Source organism: Oncorhynchus keta, chromosome 10 (genome assembly GCF_023373465.1).
Source record: "Oncorhynchus keta strain PuntledgeMale-10-30-2019 chromosome 10, Oket_V2, whole genome shotgun sequence".
In the NCBI taxonomy this organism is placed as follows: Eukaryota; Metazoa; Chordata; class Actinopteri; order Salmoniformes; family Salmonidae; genus Oncorhynchus; species Oncorhynchus keta.
In genome coordinates, this window is record NC_068430.1 from 14351085 (window position 1) to 14375831 (window position 24747).

Genomic DNA, 24747 nt, shown 5'->3' on the forward strand with positions numbered 1-24747 from the left:
TGAAAGATTCAAATCTCTAAGCGTTTACTGTCCACTTCTTAAACAAATCGTATTTCTATATCAAATGTCTTCCTCAGTCCTTCATGGATAAACACTGCATCATACCTCACATCCTCCCAGCTCATATAACCAGCTGCCATTCAGAGAGGTCTATAGCATGGGACTAATCTCAGTGGTCTACCACTAGGAAACAGAGCCACCTGACCTGACCCCCTCCCCTGTCTGTCACCAACAGCGCATTTCAAACAGGCCCCACGTCTCCATCACTTCCGTTTCCTCATCTTTATCTCCTCATCTTGATACATTGACATGGACCACACACACGCTCTGTCTTCTCCACCACGCTCAGCTCTGTCCCTAGGGAGGCCATGACCTGCTCTGCCACCACTGCCTGCCCGCTGCCCAGCAGAATGACAGCACTAGTCCCAGAGCTATGCTGCCCTATCTCTCTGCCCTATTTTGGCTGTAGGCTACTTGATGTACACCATTACAAATCTGCAAGGCTCCCTAAAGACCAACATGGCATCCAGAGTACAGAGTACAAACATCAGTCAGCCAGTCAGAACCAGTCTGATGACATTATCTCACTGTTAGAAGACAATATACTATATATTTCAGGGGGGGATATGGAAGCAGGAAATACATTACAGTGACTGTTTGATTTCAAATCAAATCAAATTTTATTTGTCACATGCGCCGAATACAACAGGTGTAGTAGACCTTACAGTGAAATGCTTACATACAATCCCTTAATCAACAACGCAGTTTTAAGACAAATAAGAAATAAAAGTAACAAAAAATTCAAGACCATCAGTACAATAATAATAGTGAGGCTATATACAGTCGTGGCCAAAAGTTTTGAGAATGACACAAGTATTACTTTTCACAAAGTCTGCTGCCTCAGTTTGTATGATGGCATGTTGCATATACTCCAGAATGGAGAGTGATCAGATTAATTGCATTTAATTAAAGTCCCTCTTTGCCATGCAAATGAACTGAATCCCCAAAAAACATTTCCACTGCATTTCAGCCCTGCCACAAAAGGACCAGCTGACATCATGTCAGTGATTCTCTTGTTAACACAGATGTGAGTGTTGACGAGGACAAGGCTGAAGATCACTCTGTCATGCCGATTGAGGTCGAATAACAGACTGGAAGCTTTAAAAGGAGGGTGTGCTTGGAATCATTGTTCTTCCTCTGTCAATGTCACTATCGTCGTATGGAGTAGACCAAAGCGCAGCGTGGTGTGAATCCATTGTTTTATTGAATGACGAAAAAACACGAAGAACACTTAAACAAAAACAACAAAACGAACATGATGCTATGACAATGAGTGCAGACTCAGGCAACGACACATAGACAATAACCCACAAACCACAATACAAAACAGGCTACCTAAATATGGTTCCCAATCAGAGACAACGACAAACACCTGCCACTGATTGAGAACCATATCAGGCCAAAACACATAGAAACAGACTAACTAGAAATGCAACATAGAATGCCCACTCATATCACACTATGACCAAACAAAATAGAAACAAACAACTCAAATAATGGTCAGAGTGTGACAGTACCCCCCTTAAGGTGCGGACTCCAGCCGCAAAACCTAAACCTATAGGGGAGGGTCTGGGTGGGCATCTGGCTGCGGTGGCGGCTCTGGCGCGGGACGTGGACCCCACTCCACCATAGTCATTTCCCTCTTCAAGGACCTCTTTAGAGTGGCGACCCTCGCCTCTGACCTTGGGTTTTAGACCCTAATTAAAGGCCCTCCTGGACTGAGGAGCGCCTCTGGACTGAGGGGCAGCTCCGGACTGAGGGGCAGCTCCGAACTGAGGGGCAGCTCCGGACTGAGAGACAGTTCTGGACTGAGGAGCAGCTCCGGACTGGCTGACGGGTCTGGCAGCGCCTGGCTGGCTGACGGCTCTGGCAGCTCCTGGCTGGTTGACGGCTCTGGTAGCTCCTGGCTGGCTGACAGCTCTGGCAGCTCCTGGCTGGCTGACGGCTCTGGCAGCTCCTGGCTGGCTGACGGCTCTGGCAGCTCCTGGCTGACTGACGGCTCTGGTAGCTCCTGGCTGACTGATGGCTCAGGACAGACTGGCGGCTCTGACAGCTCAGGACAGACTGACGGTTCTGACGGGTCAGGACAGACGGGATACTCTAACAGCGCTGGGCAGGAGGAAGGCTCTGGCAGCTCTGGACAGGCGGGAGCACCTGTAGGGATGAGACGGAGAGACAGCCTGTTGCGGGGGGCTGCCACCGGAGGGCTGGTGCGTGGAGGTGGCACTGGATAGACCGGACCGTGCAGGCACACTGGAGCTCTTGAGCACCGAGCCTGCCCAACCTTACCTGGTTGAATGCTCCCGGTAGCCAGGCCAGTGCGGCGAGGTGGAATAGTCCGCACTGGGCTGTGCTGGCGAACCGGGGACACCATGCGTAAGGCTGGTGCCATGTACGCCGGCCCGAGGAGACGCACTGGAGACCAGATGCGTAAAGCCGGCTTCATGGCACCTGGCTCGATGCCCACTCTAGCCCGGCCGATACGAGGAGCTGGAATGTACCGCATCGGGCTATGCACACGCACTGGGGAGACTGTGCGCTCCACCGCATAACACGGTACCTGCCCGGTCCCTCTCTGTCTCTGGTAAGCACGGGAAGTTGGCACAGGTCTCCTACCTGGCTTCACCACACTCCTTGTGTGCCCCCCCAATACATTTTTGGGGCTGCTTCTTCTTGGGCTTCCAGCCACTCTGCCGTGCTGCCTCCTCATACCGGTGCCTCTTTGCTTTCGCTGCCTCCAGCTCTGCTTTGGGCGGCGATATTCCCCTGGCTGTGCCCAGGGTCCTTCGCCGTCCAGAATCTCCTCCCAAGTCAATGAGTTCTGCGTTCTTTGCCGCTGCTGCTGCTGGCCGTTACCACACTGCTTGGTCCATTGTTGGTGGGTTATTCTGTCACGATCGTCGTATGGAGTAGACCAAAGCGCAGCGTGGTGTGAATCCATTATTTTATTGAATGACGAAAAAACACGAAGAACACTTAAACAAAAACAACAAAACGAACATAACACTATGACAACGAGTGCAGACACAGGCAACTACACACAGACAATAACCCACGAACCACAATACAAAACAGGCTACCTAAATATGGTTCCCAATCAGAGACAACGACACCTGCCACTGATTGAGAACCATATCAGGCCAAAACACATAGAAACAGACTGACTAGACATGCAACATAGAATGCCCACTCATATCACACCCTGACCAAACAAAACATAGAAAAAAACAACAATAATGGTCAGAATGTGACAGTCAACCATGGTTACCTCCAAGGTGACGTGCCGTCATCATAGCTTTGCACAAAAAGTGCTTCACAGGCAAGGATATTGCTGCCAGTTAGACTGCACCTAAATCAACCATGTATCAGATCATCAAGAACTTCAAAGAAAGAGCGGTTTAATTGTTGTGAAGAAAGCTTCCAATGTGCCCAAGAAAGTCCAGCAAGCGCTAAGACCGTCTCCTAAAGTTGATTCTGCTGCGGGATCGGGGCACCACCAGTACAGAGCTTGCTCAGGAACGGCAGCAGGCAGGTGTGAGTGCATCTGCACACACAGTGAGGCGAAGACATTTGGAGGATGGCCTGGTGTCAAGAAGGGCAGCAAAGAAGCCACTTCTCTCCAGGAAAAACATCACTCACTCACAATTTTGCCTAAGAACACAGCCATGAATAAAGAATGGTAACAACACATCCTCCGAGAGCAACTTCTCCCAACCATCCAGGAACAGTTTGGTGACGAACAATGCCTTTTCCAGCATGATGGAGCACCTTGCCATAATGCAAAAGTGATAACAATGTGGCTCGGGGAACAAAACATCGCTATTTTGGGTCCATGGCCAGTAAACTCCCCAGACCTTATTCCCATTGAGAACTTGTGGTCAATCCTCAAGAGTTGGGTGGACAAACAAAACCCCACAAATTCTGACAAACTCCAAGCATTGATTATGCAAGAATGGGCTGCCATCAGTCAGGATGTGGCCCAGAAGTTAATTGACAGCATGCCAGGGCAGATTGCAGAGGTCTTGAAAAAGAAGGGTCAACACTGCAAATATTGACTCTTTGCATCGACTTCATGTAATTGTCAATAAAAGCCTTTGACACTTATGAAATGCTTGTAATTATACTTCAGTATTCCATAGTAACATCTGACAAAAATATCTAAAGACACTGAGGCAGCAAACTTTGTGGAATTAATACTTGTGTCATTCTCAAAACTTTTGGCCACGACTGTACAGGGGGTACCGGTACAGAGTCAATGTGATTTGATTATTAAAATGGAAAAGCTGAAGGCAGGAACAGGTTATGGGTTGTTTCAACACAGAAGAAAATAGTAAATATCGGTAGAGGCTTCGCTGACTTAAACATTTGGTTTCTATTCTAAACAGACAAGAGATTAGACAGAACCAAGTCATGGCTGGTTCACATAATGCTAGTCATAAGAATGACCTCTGCACCCTGTGATCGACCCTCTGTCGATGTGACCTTTTTCAGTGAAACATCTATGGTACACATTACATGGTTGTTAGATTCTCGTTAATTGATCACACAAGACCTGTGTGATAGGTGTCAGGTGATGCCACTGCGACTGACAGGCAGTAGTAGCTCCCTGTAGAAATTGAAAAATGAAAATCTCCCATCAAAGAAGACATAAGTATCCAAACCACCATGATCTGCTGCATCTCAGTTCAATAGGTGTCACTACAGTCCTTGGTTCGAATCACCTCCGGCCGTGATTGGGAGTCACATAGGGAGGCGCACAATTGGCCCAGCGTCGTCTGGGTTTGGCTGGGGTAGGCTGTCATTGTAAATAAGAATGTGTTCTTAACTGACTTGCCTGGTTAAATAGAAAAAAACATGTTTTTGACTAAAATGCTAATGCATATTTGCATAAAAAAACAAGTATCTCATGGAGCATAAGAACCAGTGTGAGAATGATCCATTAGAGTGCATTACACAGTTTTTACAAAGTATTCACCATAAGCAAATATGCAAATATAGCACTGGAATGCAAATGAGGGGGAATGACTGCACAATTTCAACTCATAAGCATATCTGCACAGTCTCATGTGACGTTTGTTAAACCTTAAACCCAACATAAACCAACAAAATAAAATAAAAAATCGAATACATTTTGGGATTCAGAGTTTTACAGCATCTATGAGCAGTAAGGTTTAATCCCTTACACTGTGAGATGTAACAGAGTGTGAGCATTTCATCTCCAGAAAAGCAGAGCTGTCACACCGCATCACACAATCAGCTTGGCCAATGTGTTTTTCACGCCCGGTTTCCTTTCCACTGCATTTCAGCATCTGGCCATTCGGCTGCTGACTGACTAACAAATCAGAGAGAGCCTGATTGCTGTTTTCAAAATGAGAGAAAAAAATGGATCTGTTCATAGTAATGTTTTTTATTTGAATGAAATGAAGCTATTGAAAGATATCCACACGATTGATGTGTTGTGTGTGATTCAGGCGCACTTTTGATCTAGCGATATCATGGATCTAAGTTGTATACTGTAGATCCCACCAGCAAAAAGAAAAACTGGTTTCTCTGCCCCCCCTCTCATGACTATAACTAATGAATGTGGATGGTGCTTTGGGGGCTTGCAGTCTTATTAATGTGCTCAGCTGTGCTCTCGTCAGGTTACGGTGAAAGGTTCAATTGCTCTGGCGAGGCCCCCACCTCAATAAACAGCGGTGCTAAAGAGGTTTGTTTATTGGGCAGACCTTGGCTTGACCTCTGGAGCTGCGGGACCTGCCTTGTGATTACCTCAGTGTTGGCCCTGCCCTCAGAGACCAGTGGCTGGCAACTAGTCCACTTCCCAGGGCTGTCGAGTGGCTGTGTGGTCTGGCCATCTCTTCAAAATCAATCACACTCACTCCGCATATTGGTGCACCCACCTCTATGGAAACGAACATGGCTTGTGGCCATACTACAGGCGCTTGGATACTAGTAGATGTTTGGAAGACTAATAATGTACTCAAGTGAGTTTATCATGAACATTTGAAACTTCAGGTCTTTTCCCTGTCTCTAGTAGCCTGGGGTTTCATTTCATCTGCGATCACAGTGTTGCTGTTCCAGTGTTGTTGTTTCGTCTAATGCAGAGACGTCTCTCCAGTCGGGTATCGTTGTGACCTCATTATTTCAATGTGATGTCACAGTTTCTACCTTTTCGCCCAGGGGAGCACTGACTCTCTCCCCATCACTAAAATCACTCTGAACTTCACAACAGTTCTCCTAAAGCTGCAAATGTCTGTTGTTGTTTTGTTATATTGGCTTTTTGTTCGAACTCCAAATCAATATGTGACCCCAGAGCACCGTACATTCCTGTCTACATCAGCCTCTCCTCATTTCAGTGTCGCACAACTAATAAGTGTCCATTAATTATTTACAGTGAGATCTGTTGGAGCGAAGAACTGATCAATATGACTGCTTTTACAGTGAGATCTGTTGGAGTGAAGATCTGATCAATATGACTGCTTTTACAGTGAGATCTGTTGGAGTGAAGAACTGATCAATATGACTGCTTTTACAGTGAGATCTGTTGGAGTGAAGAACTGATCAATATGACTGCTTTTACAGTGAGATCTGTTGGAGTGAAGAACTGATCAATATGATCAATGAAGAACTGACAATATGAATGCTTTTACAGTGAGATCTGTTGGAGTGAAGAACTGATCAATATGACTGCTTTTACAGTGAGATCTGTTGGAGTGAAGAACTGATCAATATGACTGCTTTTACAGTGAGATCTGTTGGAGTGAAGAACTGATCAATATGACTGCTTTTACAGTGAGATCTGTTGGAGTGAAGAACTGATCAATATGACTGCTTTTACAGTGAGATCTGTTGGAGTGAAGAACTGATCAATATGACTGCTTTTACAGTGAGATCTGTTGGAGCGAAGAACTGATCAATATGACTGCTTTTACAGTGAGATCTGTTGGAGTGAAGAACTGATCAATATGAATGCTTTTACAGTGAGATCTGTTGGAGCGAAGAACTGATCAATATGACTGCTTTTACAGTAGGCTACATTATCCTTGCATCTGACCATTGTAAACAACCTCACCTCTTCACTGTGATAGCTGATAGCAATGTGTTGTGGTGAGCTTTCTGGCCCAAAATGTCGGCCTGACATCGACTAGTTGGAAGCTACTAAAGCCATACAATGTCAAGTGCTTTGAGGACCTGGTGGAAGAGATACGTTAAGCCATGTAAAGCCATACTGTATAGGAAATATTTTACATTAAGTATTGTGTTATAACATGTTACATAGTAGGTGCTTTGCATTTACCCCGTAATAGTTGAACAGTTTACGTTATTGCACATATTAAGTTATTACACAATTTGCTGACAGTAATTACACACCATCATTATGATGAGGATGTGTTCGACGTGCCCATAGAGATGCATACAGTATCTACTGTAATTGTGTTGACATACCTATGTGACTTCTGTGTGACGAAGCGAGGGTCAGCTGTCCCCAGAGAGACACCAGACAGACGGCCAACAGCAGCACCCTTCTGCACACGCTCCGTAGGTCTCTCTCCCGCATTCTGAAAAGACAGGGTGGGGAAAATTAGTTCAGTCACATATCAGTCATTAGGGCATTTTTGGGGTGTCATGCAGGAGTGGCGTAGCAACAACACTACAGCACAGCTCCAATAACATGATGCAATCTCTATTGTACTCCACACATTTGTCTGTAAGGTGACTACAACTACACCTGTTGTATTCGGGCGCATGTAACAAATACAATTTGATTTGAATAAGAGTAGGTTCCATGTCAGCTCTGCCCTGCACAGAGACAGCAAGACAAAATCACAATGGAGAAAGCAACTGGCTTTGTGCGTTGGACCCTTTACGAGCACTAGTGATCAGCATCATCTGTCCCATCCTGCTAATACAGTACAATGTGGCTTCCTTCCCACAAACCAGAATAACAGATTCAGGATCTTAACTTGATCACCCTGTTGCTGGGTAACTTTTTGGCAATGCAGGAAATGAAAAACTTGTAGTGTATTTGAGGTTTCAAAAAGCTTCTGAAGCTTGTAATTTCCACTTAGAAATTTCAGATTTAATTTTCCATTATGAAAAAAATATCAACCCTGACAAAAATGCAGTGCTTTCCTCTCACCGCTGTGAATTCCAGTTTACTGTTTGATCGACTGCAAGGATTTGTGTTTCGCATAGCTTTCTTCACAAAGACGAACACACCCATATTGATTCAGTGTGAACTGACTTAGGTAAATAACTTGTTAGTATTCACGTGTAAACATACAGTAGAGAGGTGCTATTAATTTCTCCTAAAATGATGTGTTGTATTATCTCACCAAAACATAGCTACAGGAACGCTGCAGCAAACACAAACCCACCACAACCTCCAGTATTGTACTTCTCTATAGTCCAAGTGTCATTGGACACTGTGCTATCTAACCTCCAAACGAGCTTCAATGCCATACAGCACCCCTTCCGTGGCCTCCAACTGCTCTTAAACGCGAGTAAAACCAAATGCATGCTTTTCAACCGATCGCTGCCTGCACCCGCATGCCCGACTAGCATCACCACCCTGGATGGTTCCGACCTTGAATATGTGGACATCTATAAGTACCTAGGTGTCTGGCTAGACTGCAAACTCTCCTTCCAGACTCACATCAAACATCTCCAATCGAAAATCAAATCAAGAGTCGGCTTTCTATTCCGCAACAAAGCCTCCTTCACTCACGCTGCCAAGCTTACCCTAGTAAAACTGACTATCCTACCGATCCTCGACTTCGGCGATGTCATCTACAAAATGGCTTCCAACACTCTACTCAGCAAACTGGATGCAGTCTATCACAGTGCCATCCGTTTTGTCACTAAAGCACCGTATACCACCCACCACTGCGACTTGTATGCTCTAGTCGGCTGGCCCTCACTACATATTCGTCGCCAGACCCACTGGCTCCAGGTCATCTACAAGTCCGTGCTAGGTAAAGCTCCGCCTTATCTCAGTTCACTGGACACGATGGCAACACCCATCCGTAGCACGCGCTCCAGCAGGTGTATCTCACTGATCATCCCTAAAGCCAACACCTCATTTGGCCGCCTTTCGTTCCAGTACTCTGCTGCCTGTGACTGGAACGAATTGCAAAAATCGCTGAAGTTGGAGACTTTTATCTCCTTCACCAACTTCAAACATCAGCTATCCGAGCAGCTAACCGATCGCTGCAGCTGTACATAGTCTATAGGTAAATAGCCCACCCATTTTCACCTACCTCATTCCCATACTGTTTTTATACTGTTTTTATTTATTTACTTTTCTGCTCTTTTGCACACCAATATCTCTACCTGTACATGACCATCTGATCATTTATCACTCCAGTGTTAATCTGCAAAATTGTATTATTCGCCTACCTCCTCATGCCTTTTGCACACATTGTATATAGACTGCCCATTTTTTCTACTGTGTTATTGACTTGTTAATTGTTTACTCCATGTGTAACTCTGTGTTGTCTGTTCACACTGCTTTGCTTTATCTTGGCCAGGTCGCAGTTGCAAATGAGAACTTGTTCTCAACTAGCCTACCTGGTTAAATAAAGGTGAAATAAATAAAAAAATTAATAAAAAAGAAGATCTACAAATAGAATGTCTGACTGGCCCTTATTCCTCCGTTTCCCTCTTTATAAACGACACCTCACTGTCCCTTTTCCTCCCGTCTCCCTCTTTATAAATGACATCAGACTGTCACTTATTCCCGTTTCCCTCTTTATAAATTACATCAGACTGTCCCTTATTCCCCTGTTTCCCTCTTTATAAATGATGTCTGATTGTCCCTTTTCCCCCCGTTTCCCTCTTCATAAATTACGTCTGACAGTTCCTTCCCCCCCGTTTCCCTCTTCATAAATTACGTCTGACAGTTCCTTCCCCCCCGTTTCCCTCTTTATAAATGATGTCTGATTGTCCCTTTCCCCCCCGTTTCCCTCTTTATAAATTATGTCTGATTGTCCCTTTCCCCCCCGTTTCCCTCTTTATAAATGATGTCTGATTGTCCCTTTCCCCCCCGTTTCCCTCTTTATAAATGATGTCTGACAGTTCCCTTCCGCCCCGTTCCCCTCTTCATAAATGACGTCTGACTGTCCCTTTCCCCCCCGTTTCCTTCTTTATATATTACGTCTGTCTTTCACTCATTCCCTTGTTTCCTCTCCCCCTCCTCCCCCTAGAACCGGGAGGGAGGTTACTAGGTAATAGTGTTTGGGTGGTCTGTCTTGGCTAGCATTTCCCAGCTCACTAATCTTCATGTAGTGTTCAGGGTCTGTTGTCCAGTAATACAGTATGGCTGTGTAAGAGGTCCTGGTAGAGGACTACAAACAATGCAATCAGAGGCTCATCTTATTGCCAACAGAGCATGCTCCGCTCACAGGAAAAAACAGTCACAAATCACAGGCATCCTTTCAACGCCTTTGCAGTGTATCCACTTGAATTAGTGAAAAGATTGTTTTCATGCAAAGAGCTTAACTCTTGCTTATTTGGCAGTGGCTGGTGAAGGGAGTAGAGAGGGAGATATCAACAGTTGTAGAGCTGGGTGGCATCTAATGGGAGGTTCTATCGACTGTAGCCTATGTAGAGGAGGCTTCTCTGATGGCTTCTGTCAGGTACAACCAGACCTGGATTCGGATAGTATTTTTTTGCCTTTCTTTGAGCGTTTCATTCAGCCAGCCTTGAGTGCCAGATGGGTGGGTTTTTGAACCATTTTGGGGCAATTCCATTTTGACACCTGGTTCTATTGCGCCGCCAGGTAAGATGAATTAAGCACAGCAAGAATGTGAAATAAAACAAATACTATTTGAACCCAAGTCTGGGCACAACCTCCATCTACCTAACCAGACCAGACCAGGCCACCGTGTTCAGGTGGCTGAAGGGACTTGGAAAACAGGACAAGTATCCTCCTGATAGAGATGATGATGGGACCAGGTGGCGTATCAGAATGATTGAGAGAGGAATGGAAAACCAGCTGAACAGGTGAAAATATCGCTTGGTGTGTAACGGTTGTCTGACGAGGATAAGTAGTAGGAAGGATTGGAGGACCAATGCGCCGCGTGGTAAGTGTCCATATTGTTTAATAAGAAATATGAACACTGAACAAAACAAAAAACGACAATGTGAAATAACACTGACACGGAAAATAATCACCCACCACTCAAAAGTGAAACCAGGCTACCTAAGTATGGTTCTCAATCAGGGACAACGATTGACAGCTGCCTCTGATTGAGAACCATACCAGGCCAAACACAGAAATCCCAAATTATAGAAAAAGGAACATAGACTACCCACCCCAACTCACGCCCGGACCATACTAACACAAAGACATAACAAAGGAACTAAGGTCAGAAGGTGACATGGTGACTACTGGTCCTAGACCTGTATGTGCTTTATTTAGCCAACTCTGACTATTGTTGTCACACCATACATGTATGGCATGACAACGATTGTCAGACGAGTTGGCTCAACTCCATGCATGTGGCATGCATGTGGCATGCATGGCAACACATGCATGGCAACACATGCATGGCAACACATGCATGGCAACACATGCATGGCAACACATGCATGGCAACACATGCATGGCAACACATGCATGGCAACACATGCATGGCAACACATGCATGGCAACACATGCATGGCAACACATGCATGGCAACACATGCAGGAGTTGGCTCAGGCACATACAGGTCTGGGACATAACACCACCAGGGTAGTTGAGGGAGGCTGAGGGATGGTCTTTCTGCATACAGTGGGGCAAAAAAGTATTTAGTCAGCCACCAATTGTGCAAGTTCTCCCACTTAAAAAGAGGAGAGAGGCCAGTAATTTTCATCATAGGTACACTTCAACCATGACAGACAAAATTAGAAAAAAAAATCCAGAAAATCACATTGTGGGATTTTTAATGAATTCATTTGCAAATTATGGTGGAAAATACGTTTTTGGTCAATAACAAAAGTTTATCTCAATATTTTGTTATATACCCCTTGTTGGCAATGACAGAGGTCAAACGTTTTCTGTAAGTCTTCACAAGGTTTTCACACACTGTTGCTGGTATTTTAGCCCATTCCTCCATGCAGATCTCCTCTAGAGCAGTGATGTTTTGGGGCTGTTGCTGGGAAACATGGACTTTCAACTCCCTCCAACGAGTTTCTATGGGGTTGAGATCTGGAGACTGGCTAGGCGACTCCAGGACCTTGAAATGCTTCTTACGAAGTCACTCCTTCGTTGCCCGGGCGGTGTGTTTGGGGTCATTGTCATGCTGAAAGACCCAGCCACCCCATTCATTCATTCTTTCCTTTACACGGATCAGTCGTCCTGGTCCCTTTGCAGAAAAACAGCCCCAAAGCATGTTTCCACCCCAATGCTTCACAGTAGGTATGGTGTTCTTTGGATGCTGCAACTCAGCATTATTTGTCCTCCAAACACGACGAGTTGAGTTTTTACCAAAAAGTTATATTTTGGTTTCATCTGACCATATGACATTCTCCCAATTTTCTTCTGGATCATCCAAATGCTCTCTAGCAAACTTCAAACGGGCCTGGACATGTACTGGCTTAAGCAGGGGGACACGTCTGACACTGCAGGATTTGAGTCCCTGGCGGCGTAGTGTGTTACTGATGGTAGGCTTTGTTACTTTGGTCCCAGCTCTCTGTAGGTCATTCACGAGGTCCCCCCGTGTGGTTCTGGGATTTTTGCTCACTGTTCTTGTGATCATTTTGACCCCACGGGGTGAGATCTTGCGTGGAGCCCCAGATCGAGGGAGATTATCAGTGGTCTTGTATGTCTTCCATTTCCTAATAATTGCTCCCACAGTTGATTTCTTCAAACCAAGCTGCTTACCTATTGCAGATTCAGTCTTCCCAGCCTGGTGCAGGTCTACAATTTTGTTTCTAGTGTCCTTTGACAGATCTTTGGTCTTGGCCATAGTGGAGTTTGGAGTGTGACTGTTTGAGGTCGTGGACAGGTGTCTTTTATACTGATAACAAGTTCAAACAGGTGCCATTAATACAGGTAACGAGTGGAGGACAGAGGAGCCTCTTAAAGAAGAAGTTACAGGTCTGTGAGAGCCAGAAATCTTGCTTGTTTGTAGGTGACCAAATACTTATTTTCCACCATAAAAATCCTACAATGTGATTTTCTGGATTTTTTTTTTCAAATTTTGTCTGTCATAGTTGAAGTGTACCTAATTACAGGTCTCTCTCATCTTTTTAAGTTGGAGAACTTGCACAATTGGTGGCTGACTAAATACTTTTTTGCCCCACTGTACATACTGTATACAGACTGTATAATACACATCTCCTTCTCAAAACCCATTGGAGGAGAAGGTCAGAGGCGAGGGACTTTCAGAGGCTTTCTCATCCAATGGGATTTTAAGAAGGAAACGAGGAGAGAGGACGTGAGGAGTATGCAATTGAGATTTTCCCACAGTACATCTCCAAAGCTTAAAGATGCAGTATTTCCTGGTTAATGACAGAGATGAGTCGTTGGGACCAATCGGGCAGCTGGGTGGACAAAGCTGATGTGTCGTGGTTGGAGGGCAAAACAAACCGGTGTTGTTGTTTAGGCTGTTTTTTTCTGTGTGATGCAGCTGGCTGTGTGCCACTTGTCATGCCCCCGAGCCAAGCCAAGCCATGACTACTCTCTCGCAACAGAACCTAGATAAACATGCATCTTTCTAATGAATTAGATAGAGAACATCTGGGCAAAATAAATAGCATACCAAACCGGCTTGATTGAATTATATTTATAAGGGTTGATCATTAAATGTTTTCTGGTTATGAAATGAATCATATTGCACAGAAATCAGCAGTTATTCACAGATGAATCCCCCCCAATGTGTTGTACCTACCAAAAACAATACATTATGTATAGCACCTCTGAATTCCTTAAAATGAAACCACAACATGGAATTTCAACACATTTAACATACCATATATTTTAATAAAAGCATACTGTACAGTGATTTGACCAAACCTACATACAGGATCAACATTAAATCACCTTATCAAGTTTGTTTTGAAGGAAAGTTAAAAGGCAAAAAATAATAATACAGTGAAATGCTACTTTAACCGTGGTAAGAAGAATTCTCCCAACAAACACTCCAACATATTGGACAGAGTGAGTCAGCAATGCAGGCTTGGGTTGCACTCTGTACCTGATTTCTAGAAGAGTGGTATGGTTTCACATGAGAGGCTCAGCTGGCTTATTTTCTCTAATTAGTCCCTTTGGAATTCTTCCCTACATGTGGGAAGATGCCCGACATATTTATTTTTGTTCCTGCTTCTAAACTCCCTCTCATTCCTCCACTAAGGGATGTACTGTAGCCAAACTGTAGAGATGTTCAGGATGGAACATGATGTACTGTAGCCAAACTGTAGAGATGATTCAGGAAGGAACAGGAGGGATACTGTAGCCAAACTGTAGAGATGTTCAGGAAGGAACAGGAGGGATACTGTAGCCAAACTGTAGAGATGTTCAGGATGGAACAGGATGTACTGTAGCCAAACTGTAGAGATGATTCAGGAAGGAACAGGAGGGATACTGTAGCCAAACTGTAGAGATGTTCAGGAAGGAACAGGAGGGATACTGTAGCCAAACTGTAGAGATGTTCAGGATGGAACAGGATGTACTGTAGCCAAACTGTAGAGATGATTCAGGATGGAACAGGATGTACTGGAGCCAAACTGTAGAGAGGTTCAGGATGGAACAGGATGTACTGTAGCCAAACTGTAGAGATGATTCAGGATGGAACAGGATATACTGTAGCCAAACTGTAGAGATGGTTCAGGATGGAACAGGATGTACTGTAGCCAAACTGTAGAGAGGTTCAGGATGGAAGAGGATGTACTGTAGCCAAACTGTAGAGATGATTCAGGATGGAACAGGATGTACTGGAGCCAAACTGTAGAGATGTTCAGGAAGGAACAGGAGGGATACTGTAGCCAAACTGTAGATATGGTTCAGGATGGAACAGGATGTACTGTAGCCAAACTGTAGAGATGTTCAGGATGGAACAGGATGTACTGTAGCCAAACTGTAGAGAGGTTCAGGATGGAACAGGATGTACTGTAGCCAAACTGTAGAGAGGTTCAGGATGGAACAGGATGTACTGTAGCCAAACTGTAGAGATGTTCAGGATGGAACAGGATGTACTGTAGCCAAACTGTAGAGATGTTCAGGAAGGAACAGGAGGGATACTGTAGCCAAACTGTAGATATGGTTCAGGATGGAACAGGATGTACTGTAGCCAAACTGTAGAGATGTTCAGGATGGAACAGGATGTACTGTAGCCAAACTGTAGAGATGTTCAGGATGGAACAGGAGGGATACTGTAGCCAAACTGTAGAGATGTTCAGGATGGAACAGGAGGGATACTGTAGCCAAACTGTAGAGATGTTCAGGATGGAACATGAGGGATACTGTAGCAAACTGTAGAGCTGGTTCAGGATGGAACAGGAGGGATACAGTAGCCAAACTGTAGAGATGGTTCAGGATGGAACAGAAGGGATACTGTAGCCAAACTGTAGAGATGGTTCAGGATGGAACCGGAGGGATACAGTAGCCAAACTGTAGAGATGGTTCAGGATGGAACAAGAGGGATACAGTAGCCAAACTGTAGAGATGGTTCAGGATGGAACAGGAGGGATACTGTAGCCAAACTGTAGAGATGATTCAGGATGGAACAGGAGGGATACTGTAGCCAAACTGTAGAGATGTTCAGGATGGAACAGGAGGGATACTGTAGCCAAACTGTAGAGATGTTCAGGATGGAACAGGAGGGAAACAGTAGCCAAACTGTAGAGATGGTTCAGGATGGAACAGGAGGGATACTGTAGCCAAACTGTAGAGATGTTCAGGATGGAACAGGAGGGATACTGTAGCCAAACTGAGCTCCTACCTTCTGGGCTCTCTGCCTGGACATGCTAAGCTAGGCTGTAGCACAGTTTGGGTCTGGACCAGCTTTGGATTTAGACCCAGACATCTGCTACAGTATAGTACACAGAGGGTTGAGATGTAAAGAGGCAATGACTGGAATGGTTTCCTGGCAGGAATCCAGAGAGGAAAACAGGAGGGCATGCTAATCCAGGCCTCAGGTGGTTTACAGGTTCATGGTTCATGACCTAAAGACCAGTAGATAATCAATAGATTACCAGTATATCAACCAGTAGATTACCAGTATATCACCAGTAGATCATCAGTAGGTTAACCAGTATATTACCAGTATATTACCTGTATGTCACCAGTAGATCATCAGTAGGTTAACAAGTATATTACCAGTATATTACCTGTATGTCACCAGTATATCACCAGTATATCGCTAGTATATGACCAGTATATCAACCAGTATATAAACCAGTAGATCATCAGTATATCACCAGTAGATCATCAGTAGGTTAACCAGTATATTACCCGTATGTCACCAGTATATCACCAGTAGATCACCTGTATATCATCAGTATATCACCAGTAGATCACCTGTATATCATCAGTAGATCACCTGTATATCATCAGTATATCACTAGTAGATCACCTGTATATCACCAGTAGATCACCTGTATATCAGCAGTATATCACCAGTAGATCACCTGTATATCATCAGTATATCACCAGTAGATCACCTGTATATCACCAGTAGATCACCTGTATATCATCAGTATATCACCAGTAGATCACCTGTATATCACCTGTATATCATCAGTATATCACCAGTAGATCACCTGTATATCAGCAGTATATCACCAGTAGATCACCTGTATATCATCAGTATATCACCAGTATATCACCTGTATATCATCAGTATATCACCAGTAGATCACCTGTATATCATCAGTATATCACCAGTAGATCACCTGTATATCATCAGTATATCACCAGTAGATCACCTGTATATCATCAGTATATCACCAGTAGATCACCTGTATATCAGCAGCATATCACCAGTAGATCACCTGTATATCATCAGTATATCACCAGTAGATCACCTGTATATCATCAGTATATCACCAGTAGATCACCTGTATATCATCAGTATATCACCAGTAGATCATCAGTAGGTTAACCAGTATATTACCAGTATATTACCCGTATGTCACCAGTATATCACCAGTAGATCATCAGTAGTTAACCAGTATATCACCAGTAGATCATCAGTAGGTTAAGCAGTATATTACCAGTATATTACCCGTATGTCACCAGTATATCACCAGTAGATCGCTAGTATATGACCAGTATATCACCGGTAGATAATCAGTAGTTAACCAGTATATCACCAGCAGATCATCAGTAGTTAACCAGTATATTACCAGTATATTACCCGTATGTCACCAGTATATCACCAGTATATCGCTAGTATATGACCAGTATATCACCGGTAGATAATCAGTAGTTAAACAGTATATCACCAGTTTATCACCTGTATATCATCAGTATATCACCAGTAGATAATCAGTAAATCATCAGTATATCACCAGTATATCACCAGTATATCACCGGTATATCACCAGTAGATCACCAGTAGATTACCAGTAGATAATAAGTAGATTACCAGTATATCACCAGTAGATAACCAGTATATCACCAGTTGAAAACCAGTACATCACCAGTATATCACCATTAGAGAATCAGTAGATTACCAGTATATCAACAGTCGATAACCAGTATATCCCCAGGTTATCACCAGATGATCACCAGTATACCACCAGTATATCACCAGTATACCACCAGTAGATCATCAGTAGTTAACCAGTATATTACCAGTATATTACAAGTATGTCACCAGTATATCACCAGTAGATCATCAGTAATTCACCAGTAGATCATCAGTAGTTAACCAGTATATTACCAGTATATTACCAGTATGTAACCAGTATATCACCAGTATATCATCAGTATATCACCAGTAGATCATCAGTGGTTAACCAGTATATTACCAGTATATCCCCAGTAGATCATGAGTAGTTAACCAGTATATTACCAGTATATCCTCAGTAGATAATCAGTAGATTACCAGCATATCATCAGTAGATAACAAGTAGATAATCAGTTAATCATCAGTATATCACCAGTAGATAATCAGTATATCATCCTGTTCTGTCCAGTTCTATATCACCAGTATATCCCCAGTATATCACCAGTAGATAACCAGTATATCACCAGTAGATCATCAGTAGATCATCAGTAGGTTAACCAGTATATTACCAGTAAATTACCAGTATGTCACCAGTATATCACCAGTAGATAACCAGTATATCACCAGTAGATAACCAGTATATCGCTAGTATATGACCAGTATATCACCGGTAGATAATCAGTAGTTAAACAGTATATCACCAGTATATCACCAGTAGATCATCAGTAAATTGTCAGTATATCACCTGTATATCACCAGTAAATCACAAGTATATCACCAGTGGATCACCAGTATATCACCGGTATATCACCAGTATATCACCAGTGGATCACCAGTATATCATCAGTAGATCACCAGTAGATTACCAGTAGATAATCAGTAGCCAGTACATCACCAGTATATCACCAGTAGATAATCAGTAGATTACCACCAGATTATCACCAGCATATCATCAGTATATCACCAGTAGATAATCAGTAGTTAACCAGTATATTACCAGTATATTACCAGTATGTCCCAGTAGATAACCAGTATATCACCGGTAGATAATCAGTAGATTACCAGTAGATAAGCAGTAGTTAACCAGTATAACATCAGTATATCACCAGTAGATAACCAGTATATCACCAGTTGAAAACCAGTATATCACCAGTATATTTCCAGTATATCACCAGCATATCACCAGTATATCCCCAGTATATCACCAGTATATCACCAGTATTTAACCAGTATATCACCAGTATTTGACCAGTAGATCCCCAGTATATCATCAGTATATCTGCAGTATATCACCAGTATGACAACAGTATATCACCAGTATGTCACCAATATATCACCAGTAGATTACCAGGATGTCACCAGTAGATAATCAGTCGTTAACCAGTATATCACCAGTACATGACCAGTATATCACCAGTAGATAATCAGTAAATCACCAGTATATCACCGGTAGATAATCAGTAGTTAAACAGTATATCATCAGTATATCACCTGTATATCACCAGTATATCACCACCAGTATATCAGCAGTATATCACCAGTAGATCACCGGTAGATAATCAGTAGATGTCCTTGTAGCACCCTACTGAACCCTATGGATAACCCAGACTCAGCTCAAAATGTAGCACACAGGTGAATGCATCATTGGCATGTAACGTACTTGCCAATGGTGGAGATGGTCACTTTCAATACCACTACGCATGACAGAGTGCCAGCCCTCGACTTTGCGCCACACTGAATAACTGACACATTTACAGATTCTTCGAGAATACTTAAGCATGGTCTGTGGCATGCAATCAAGGAAACAAAACCCAAACATTCTGGAACTTAAATGCAATTAACATTGGAGCATATGGCTAGATTGGCAGTGGAATGCAGAGTTGAGTGGGTTTCTATTTATGGCATCACCCTACTTTGGTAAGAGCCAAAGACTTAAGAACCAAAAGCGTAACCCACAGAGATGGGAATTTCAATACTTTTCAATCTATTTCAGATTGATTTGAAGTGATGCATAATCAATGATGCATCCACCCTTGTCTAAAAGTTAAGGTTACAACCAGTAAAGAACATCATGGGAAGACTTCAGTTGGGTCTTTAACCATGACCCCGGGGTAGCTTGTTGACACCCAATTGTATATATCCCAAGAAATCATTTTGAAAACAGAAACACTATGGGCGATATTCTAAACTCAGACTTTCATATACAAATCATTAATTTATGTCAATGGGAGACTTTGTGAGAGTTAAACTTCCAGTTGAAGTGCACGGATCTCAAGTCAAAATACTGCCTTATGATGTATAACAGATTAGTTTAAATCTTGGATCAATCCTGCACACACAAAAAGTATTTGTCTACCAGTTGGAATGGGTGAAGATTAACTCAGCTCTGTTGCCCTCGGTCTTGGAAGTATGGATTTAGAAAAGATATTTGGGCTGAGGCTTATGAGTCCAAGGCACCCACCCAGTGCTCGTCTGTGGTGCGTAGAGAACTGCCACGGTTCTGTTTCTGAACCAATCAATTAGAACTAGCGCCATTGTGCTTCCAGGGAAATAGCAACAGCATTCTAAGAGCTATTAGTTTGCACTATTTAACAATGGCTCCAAGATATCTTCTCCCCTTTACAGACACAGACACTCTCTCCCCTGGTTCTCTCTCTCTCTTTCTCCCTCTCCCCTCTTTCCCCATCTTTCTCCCCCATCTCTCTCTCCCTTCTCTATCCCGGCCCTCTCTCTCTCTCCCCCCTCTCTCTTTCTCTACCCCCTCTCTCCTCGCTAAACCCCACTGATTTGCATACTTCTTTCTGGTTCAATAACCCACCACAAACACACTGAGAGCGACTGGCAACCTTTATCTCGTCTTAAGCTGACAACCAAATTGGGGTTAGAAGTTGAATGAAGCCCCAACAGAATTCAGCAAACCAGAGTAGAGAAATGCGGCTGAATCTCAGAGTTCACTCCCCACTGGGGTCTCAGAGTTGGCGACATTAGTTCCAGTACTGGAAGAGGCTGACAAAGTCCTGTTGGCCCTGTTAACGGAGCTAAATTTGGGAAGGCTGACCTGGCTGAAAAGATCCCCTCCAGTTTATAATATGGCAGAGGTAATCTCAATAATGTTGGAGCTGCCCTGCCTGCCACGGGTAGTCCATAATGCCTGGCTGCACTCTCGGACTTCTCCGGGTTTATATGGTCCCGCTCCATAATGCCTGGCTGCACTCTCAGAGTTCTCCGGGTTTATATGGTCCCGCTCCATAATGCCTGGCTGCACTCTCAGAGTTCTCCGGGTTTATATGGTCCCGCTCCATAATGCCTGGCTGCACTCTCAGAGTTCTCCGGGTTTATATGGTCCCGCTCCATAATGCCTGGCTGCACTCTCAGAGTTCTCCGGGTTTATATGGTCCCGCTCCATAATGCCTGGCTGCACTCTCAGAGTTCTCCGGGTTTATATGGTCCCGCTCCATAATGCCTGGCTGTACTCTCAGAGTTCTCCGGGTTTATATGGTCCCGCTCCATAATGCCTGGCTGCACTCTCAGAGTTCTCCGGGTTTATATGGTCCCGCTCCATAATGCCTGGCTGCACTCTCAGAGTTCTCCGGGTTTATATGGTCCCGCTCCATAATGCCTGGCTGCACTCTCAGAGTTCTCCGGGTTTATATGGTCCCGCTCCATAATGCCTGGCTGCACTCTCAGAGTTCTCCGGGTTTATATGGTCCCGCTCCATAATGCCTGGCTGCACTCTCAGAGTTCTCCGGGTTTATATGGTCCCGCTCCATAATGCCTGGCTGCACTCTCAGAGTTCTCCGGGTTTATATGGTCCTCCATAATGCCTCCATAATGCCTGGCTGCACTCTCAGAGTTCTCCGGGTTTATATGGTCCCGCTCCATAATGCCTGGCTGCACTCTCGGACTTCTCCGGGTTTATATGGTCCCGCTCCATAATGCCTGGCTGCACTCTCAGAGTTCTCCGGGTTTATATGGTCCCGCTCCATAATGCCTGGCTGCACTCTCAGAGTTCTCCGGGTTTATATGGTCCCGCTCCATAATGCCTGGCTGCACTCTCAGAGTTCTCCGGGTTTATATGGTCCCGCTCCATAATGCCTGGCTGCACTCTCAGAGTTCTCCGGGTTTATATGGTCCCGCTCCATAATGCCTGGCTGCACTCTCAGAGTTCTCCGGGTTTATATGGTCCCGCTCCATAATGCCTGGCTGCACTCTCAGAGTTCTCCGGGTTTATATGGTCCCGCTCCATAATGCCTGGCTGCACTCTCAGAGTTCTCCGGGTTTATATGGTCCCGCTCCATAATGCCTGGCTGCACTCTCAGAGTTCTCCGGGTTTATATGGTCCGCTCCATAATGCCTGGCTGCACTCTCAGAGTTCTCCGGGTTTATATGGTCCCGCTCCATAATGCCTGGCTGCACTCTCAGAGTTCTCCGGGTTTATATGGTCCCGCTCCATAATGCCTGGCTGCACTCTCAGAGTTCTCCAGGTTTATATGGTCCCGCTCCATAATGCCTGGCTGCACTCTCAGAGTTCTCCGGGTTTATATGGTCCCGCTCCATAATGCCTGGCTGCACTCTCAGAGTTCTCCGGGTTTATATGGTCCCGCTCCATAATGCCTGGCTGCACTCTCAGAGTTCTCCGGGTTTATATGGTCCCGCTCCATAATGCCTGGCTGCACTCTCAGAGTTCTCCGGGTTTATATGGTCCCGCTCCATAATGCCTGGCTGCACTCTCAGAGTTCTCCGGGTTTATATGGTCCCGCTCCATAATGCCTGGCTGCACTCTCAGAGTTCTCCGGGTTTATATGGTCCCGCTCCATAATGCCTGGCTGCACTCTCAGAGTTCTCCGGGTTTATATGGTCCCGCTCCATAATGCCTGGCTGCACTCTCAGAGTTCTCCGGGTTTATATGGTCCCGCTCCATAATGCCTGGCTGCACTCTCAGAGTTCTCCGGGTTTATATGGTCCCGCTCCATAATGCCTGGCTGCACTCTCAGAGTTCTCCGGGTTTATATGGTCCCGCTCCATAATGCCTGGCTGCACTCTCAGAGTTCTCCGGGTTTATATGGTCCCGCTCCATAATGCCTGGCTGCACTCTCAGAGTTCTCCGGGTTTATATGGTCCCGCCTCCATAATGCCTGGCTGCACTCTCAGAGTTCTCCGGGTTTATATGGTCCCGCTCCATAATGCCTGGCTGCACTCTCAGAGTTCTCCGGGTTTATATGGTCCCGCTCCATAATGCCTGGCTGCACTCTCAGAGTTCTCCGGGTTTATATGGTCCCGCTCCATAATGCCTGGCTGCACTCTCAGAGTTCTCCGGGTTTATATGGTCCCGCTCCATAATGCCTGGCTGCACTCTCAGAGTTCTCCGGGTTTATATGGTCCCGCTCCATAATGCCTGGCTGCACTCTCAGAGTTCTCCGGGTTTATATGGTCCCGCTCCATAATGCCTGGCTGCACTCTCAGAGTTCTCCGGGTTTATATGGTCCCGCTCCATAATGCCTGGCTGCACTCTCAGAGTTCTCCGGGTTTATATGGTCCGCTCCATAATGCCTGGCTGCACTCTCAGAGTTCTCCGGGTTTATATGGTCCCGCTCCATAATGCCTGGCTGCACTCTCAGAGTTCTCCGGGTTTATATGGTCCCGCTCCATAATGCCTGGCTGCACTCTCAGAGTTCTCCGGGTTTATATGGTCCCGCTCCATAATGCCTGGCTGCACTCTCAGAGTTCTCCGGGTTTATATGGTCCCGCTCCATAATGCCTGGCTGCACTCTCAGAGTTCTCCGGGTTTATATGGTCCCGCTCCATAATGCCTGGCTGCACCTCTCAGAGTTCTCCGGGTTTATATGGTCCCGCTCCATAATGCCTGGCTGCACTCTCAGAGTTCTCCGGGTTTATATGGTCCCGCTCCATAATGCCTGGCTGCACTCTCAGAGTTCTCCGGGTTTATATGGTCCCGCTCCATAATGCCTGGCTGCACTCTCAGAGTTCTCCATAATGCTCCTGGCTGCACTCTCAGAGTTCTCCGGGTTTATATGGTCCCGCTCCATAATGCCTGGCTGCACTCTCAGAGTTCTCCCGGGTTTATATGGTCCCGCTCCATAATGCCTGGCTGCACTCTCAGAGTTCTCCGGGTTTATATGGTCCCGCTCCATAATGCCTGGCTGCACTCTCAGAGTTCTCCGGGTTTATATGGTCCCGCTCCATAATGCCTGGCTGCACTCTCAGAGTTCTCCGGGTTTATATGGTCCCGCTCCATAATGCCTGGCTGCACTCTCAGAGTTCTCCGGGTTTATATGGTCCCGCTCCATAATGCCTGGCTGCACTCTCAGAGTTCTCCGGGTTTATATGGTCCCGCTCCATAATGCCTGGCTGCACTCTCAGAGTTCTCCGGGTTTATATGGTCCCGCTCCATAATGCCTGGCTGCACTCTCAGAGTTCTCCGGGTTTATATGGTCCCGCTCCATAATGCCTGGCTGCACTCTCAGAGTTCTCCGGGTTTATATGGTCCCGCTCCATAATGCCTGGCTGCACTCTCAGAGTTCTCCGGGTTTATATGGTCCCGCTCCATAATGCCTGGCTGCACTCTCAGAGTTCTCCGGGTTTATATGGTCCCGCTCCATAATGCCTGGCTGCACTCTCAGAGTTCTCCGGGTTTATATGGTCCCGCTCCATAATGCCTGGCTGCACTCTCAGAGTTCTCCGGGTTTATATGGTCCCGCTCCATAATGCCTGGCTGCACTCTCAGAGTTCTCCGGGTTTATATGGTCCCGCTCCATAATGCCTGGCTGCACTCTCAGAGTTCTCCGGGTTTATATGGTCCCGCTCCATAATGCCTGGCTGCACTCTCAGAGTTCTCCGGGTTTATATGGTCCCGCTCCATAATGCCTGGCTGCACTCTCAGAGTTCTCCGGGTTTATATGGTCCCGCTCCATAATGCCTGGCTGCACTCTCAGAGTTCTCCGGGTTTATATGGTCCCGCTCCATAATGCCTGGCTGCACTCTCAGAGTTCTCCGGGTTTATATGGTCCCG

At 45.2% G+C, this 24747-nt stretch overlaps 1 protein-coding gene across 2 annotated transcripts in view; it reads right to left on the reverse strand.

Annotated features, from left to right (window-relative positions):
• LOC127932128 (chemokine-like protein TAFA-2) overlaps positions 1-24747 on the reverse strand; it is a 171397-nt gene that overhangs the window by 60768 nt on the left and 85882 nt on the right. For both annotated transcript variants that reach the window (XM_052526534.1, XM_052526533.1), the window contains exon 2: positions 7507-7619. In XM_052526534.1, the coding sequence (XP_052382494.1) occupies positions 7507-7618 (112 nt within the window). In that variant the 5' untranslated portion in view covers position 7619. The remainder of the gene's footprint in view (positions 1-7506; positions 7620-24747) is intronic.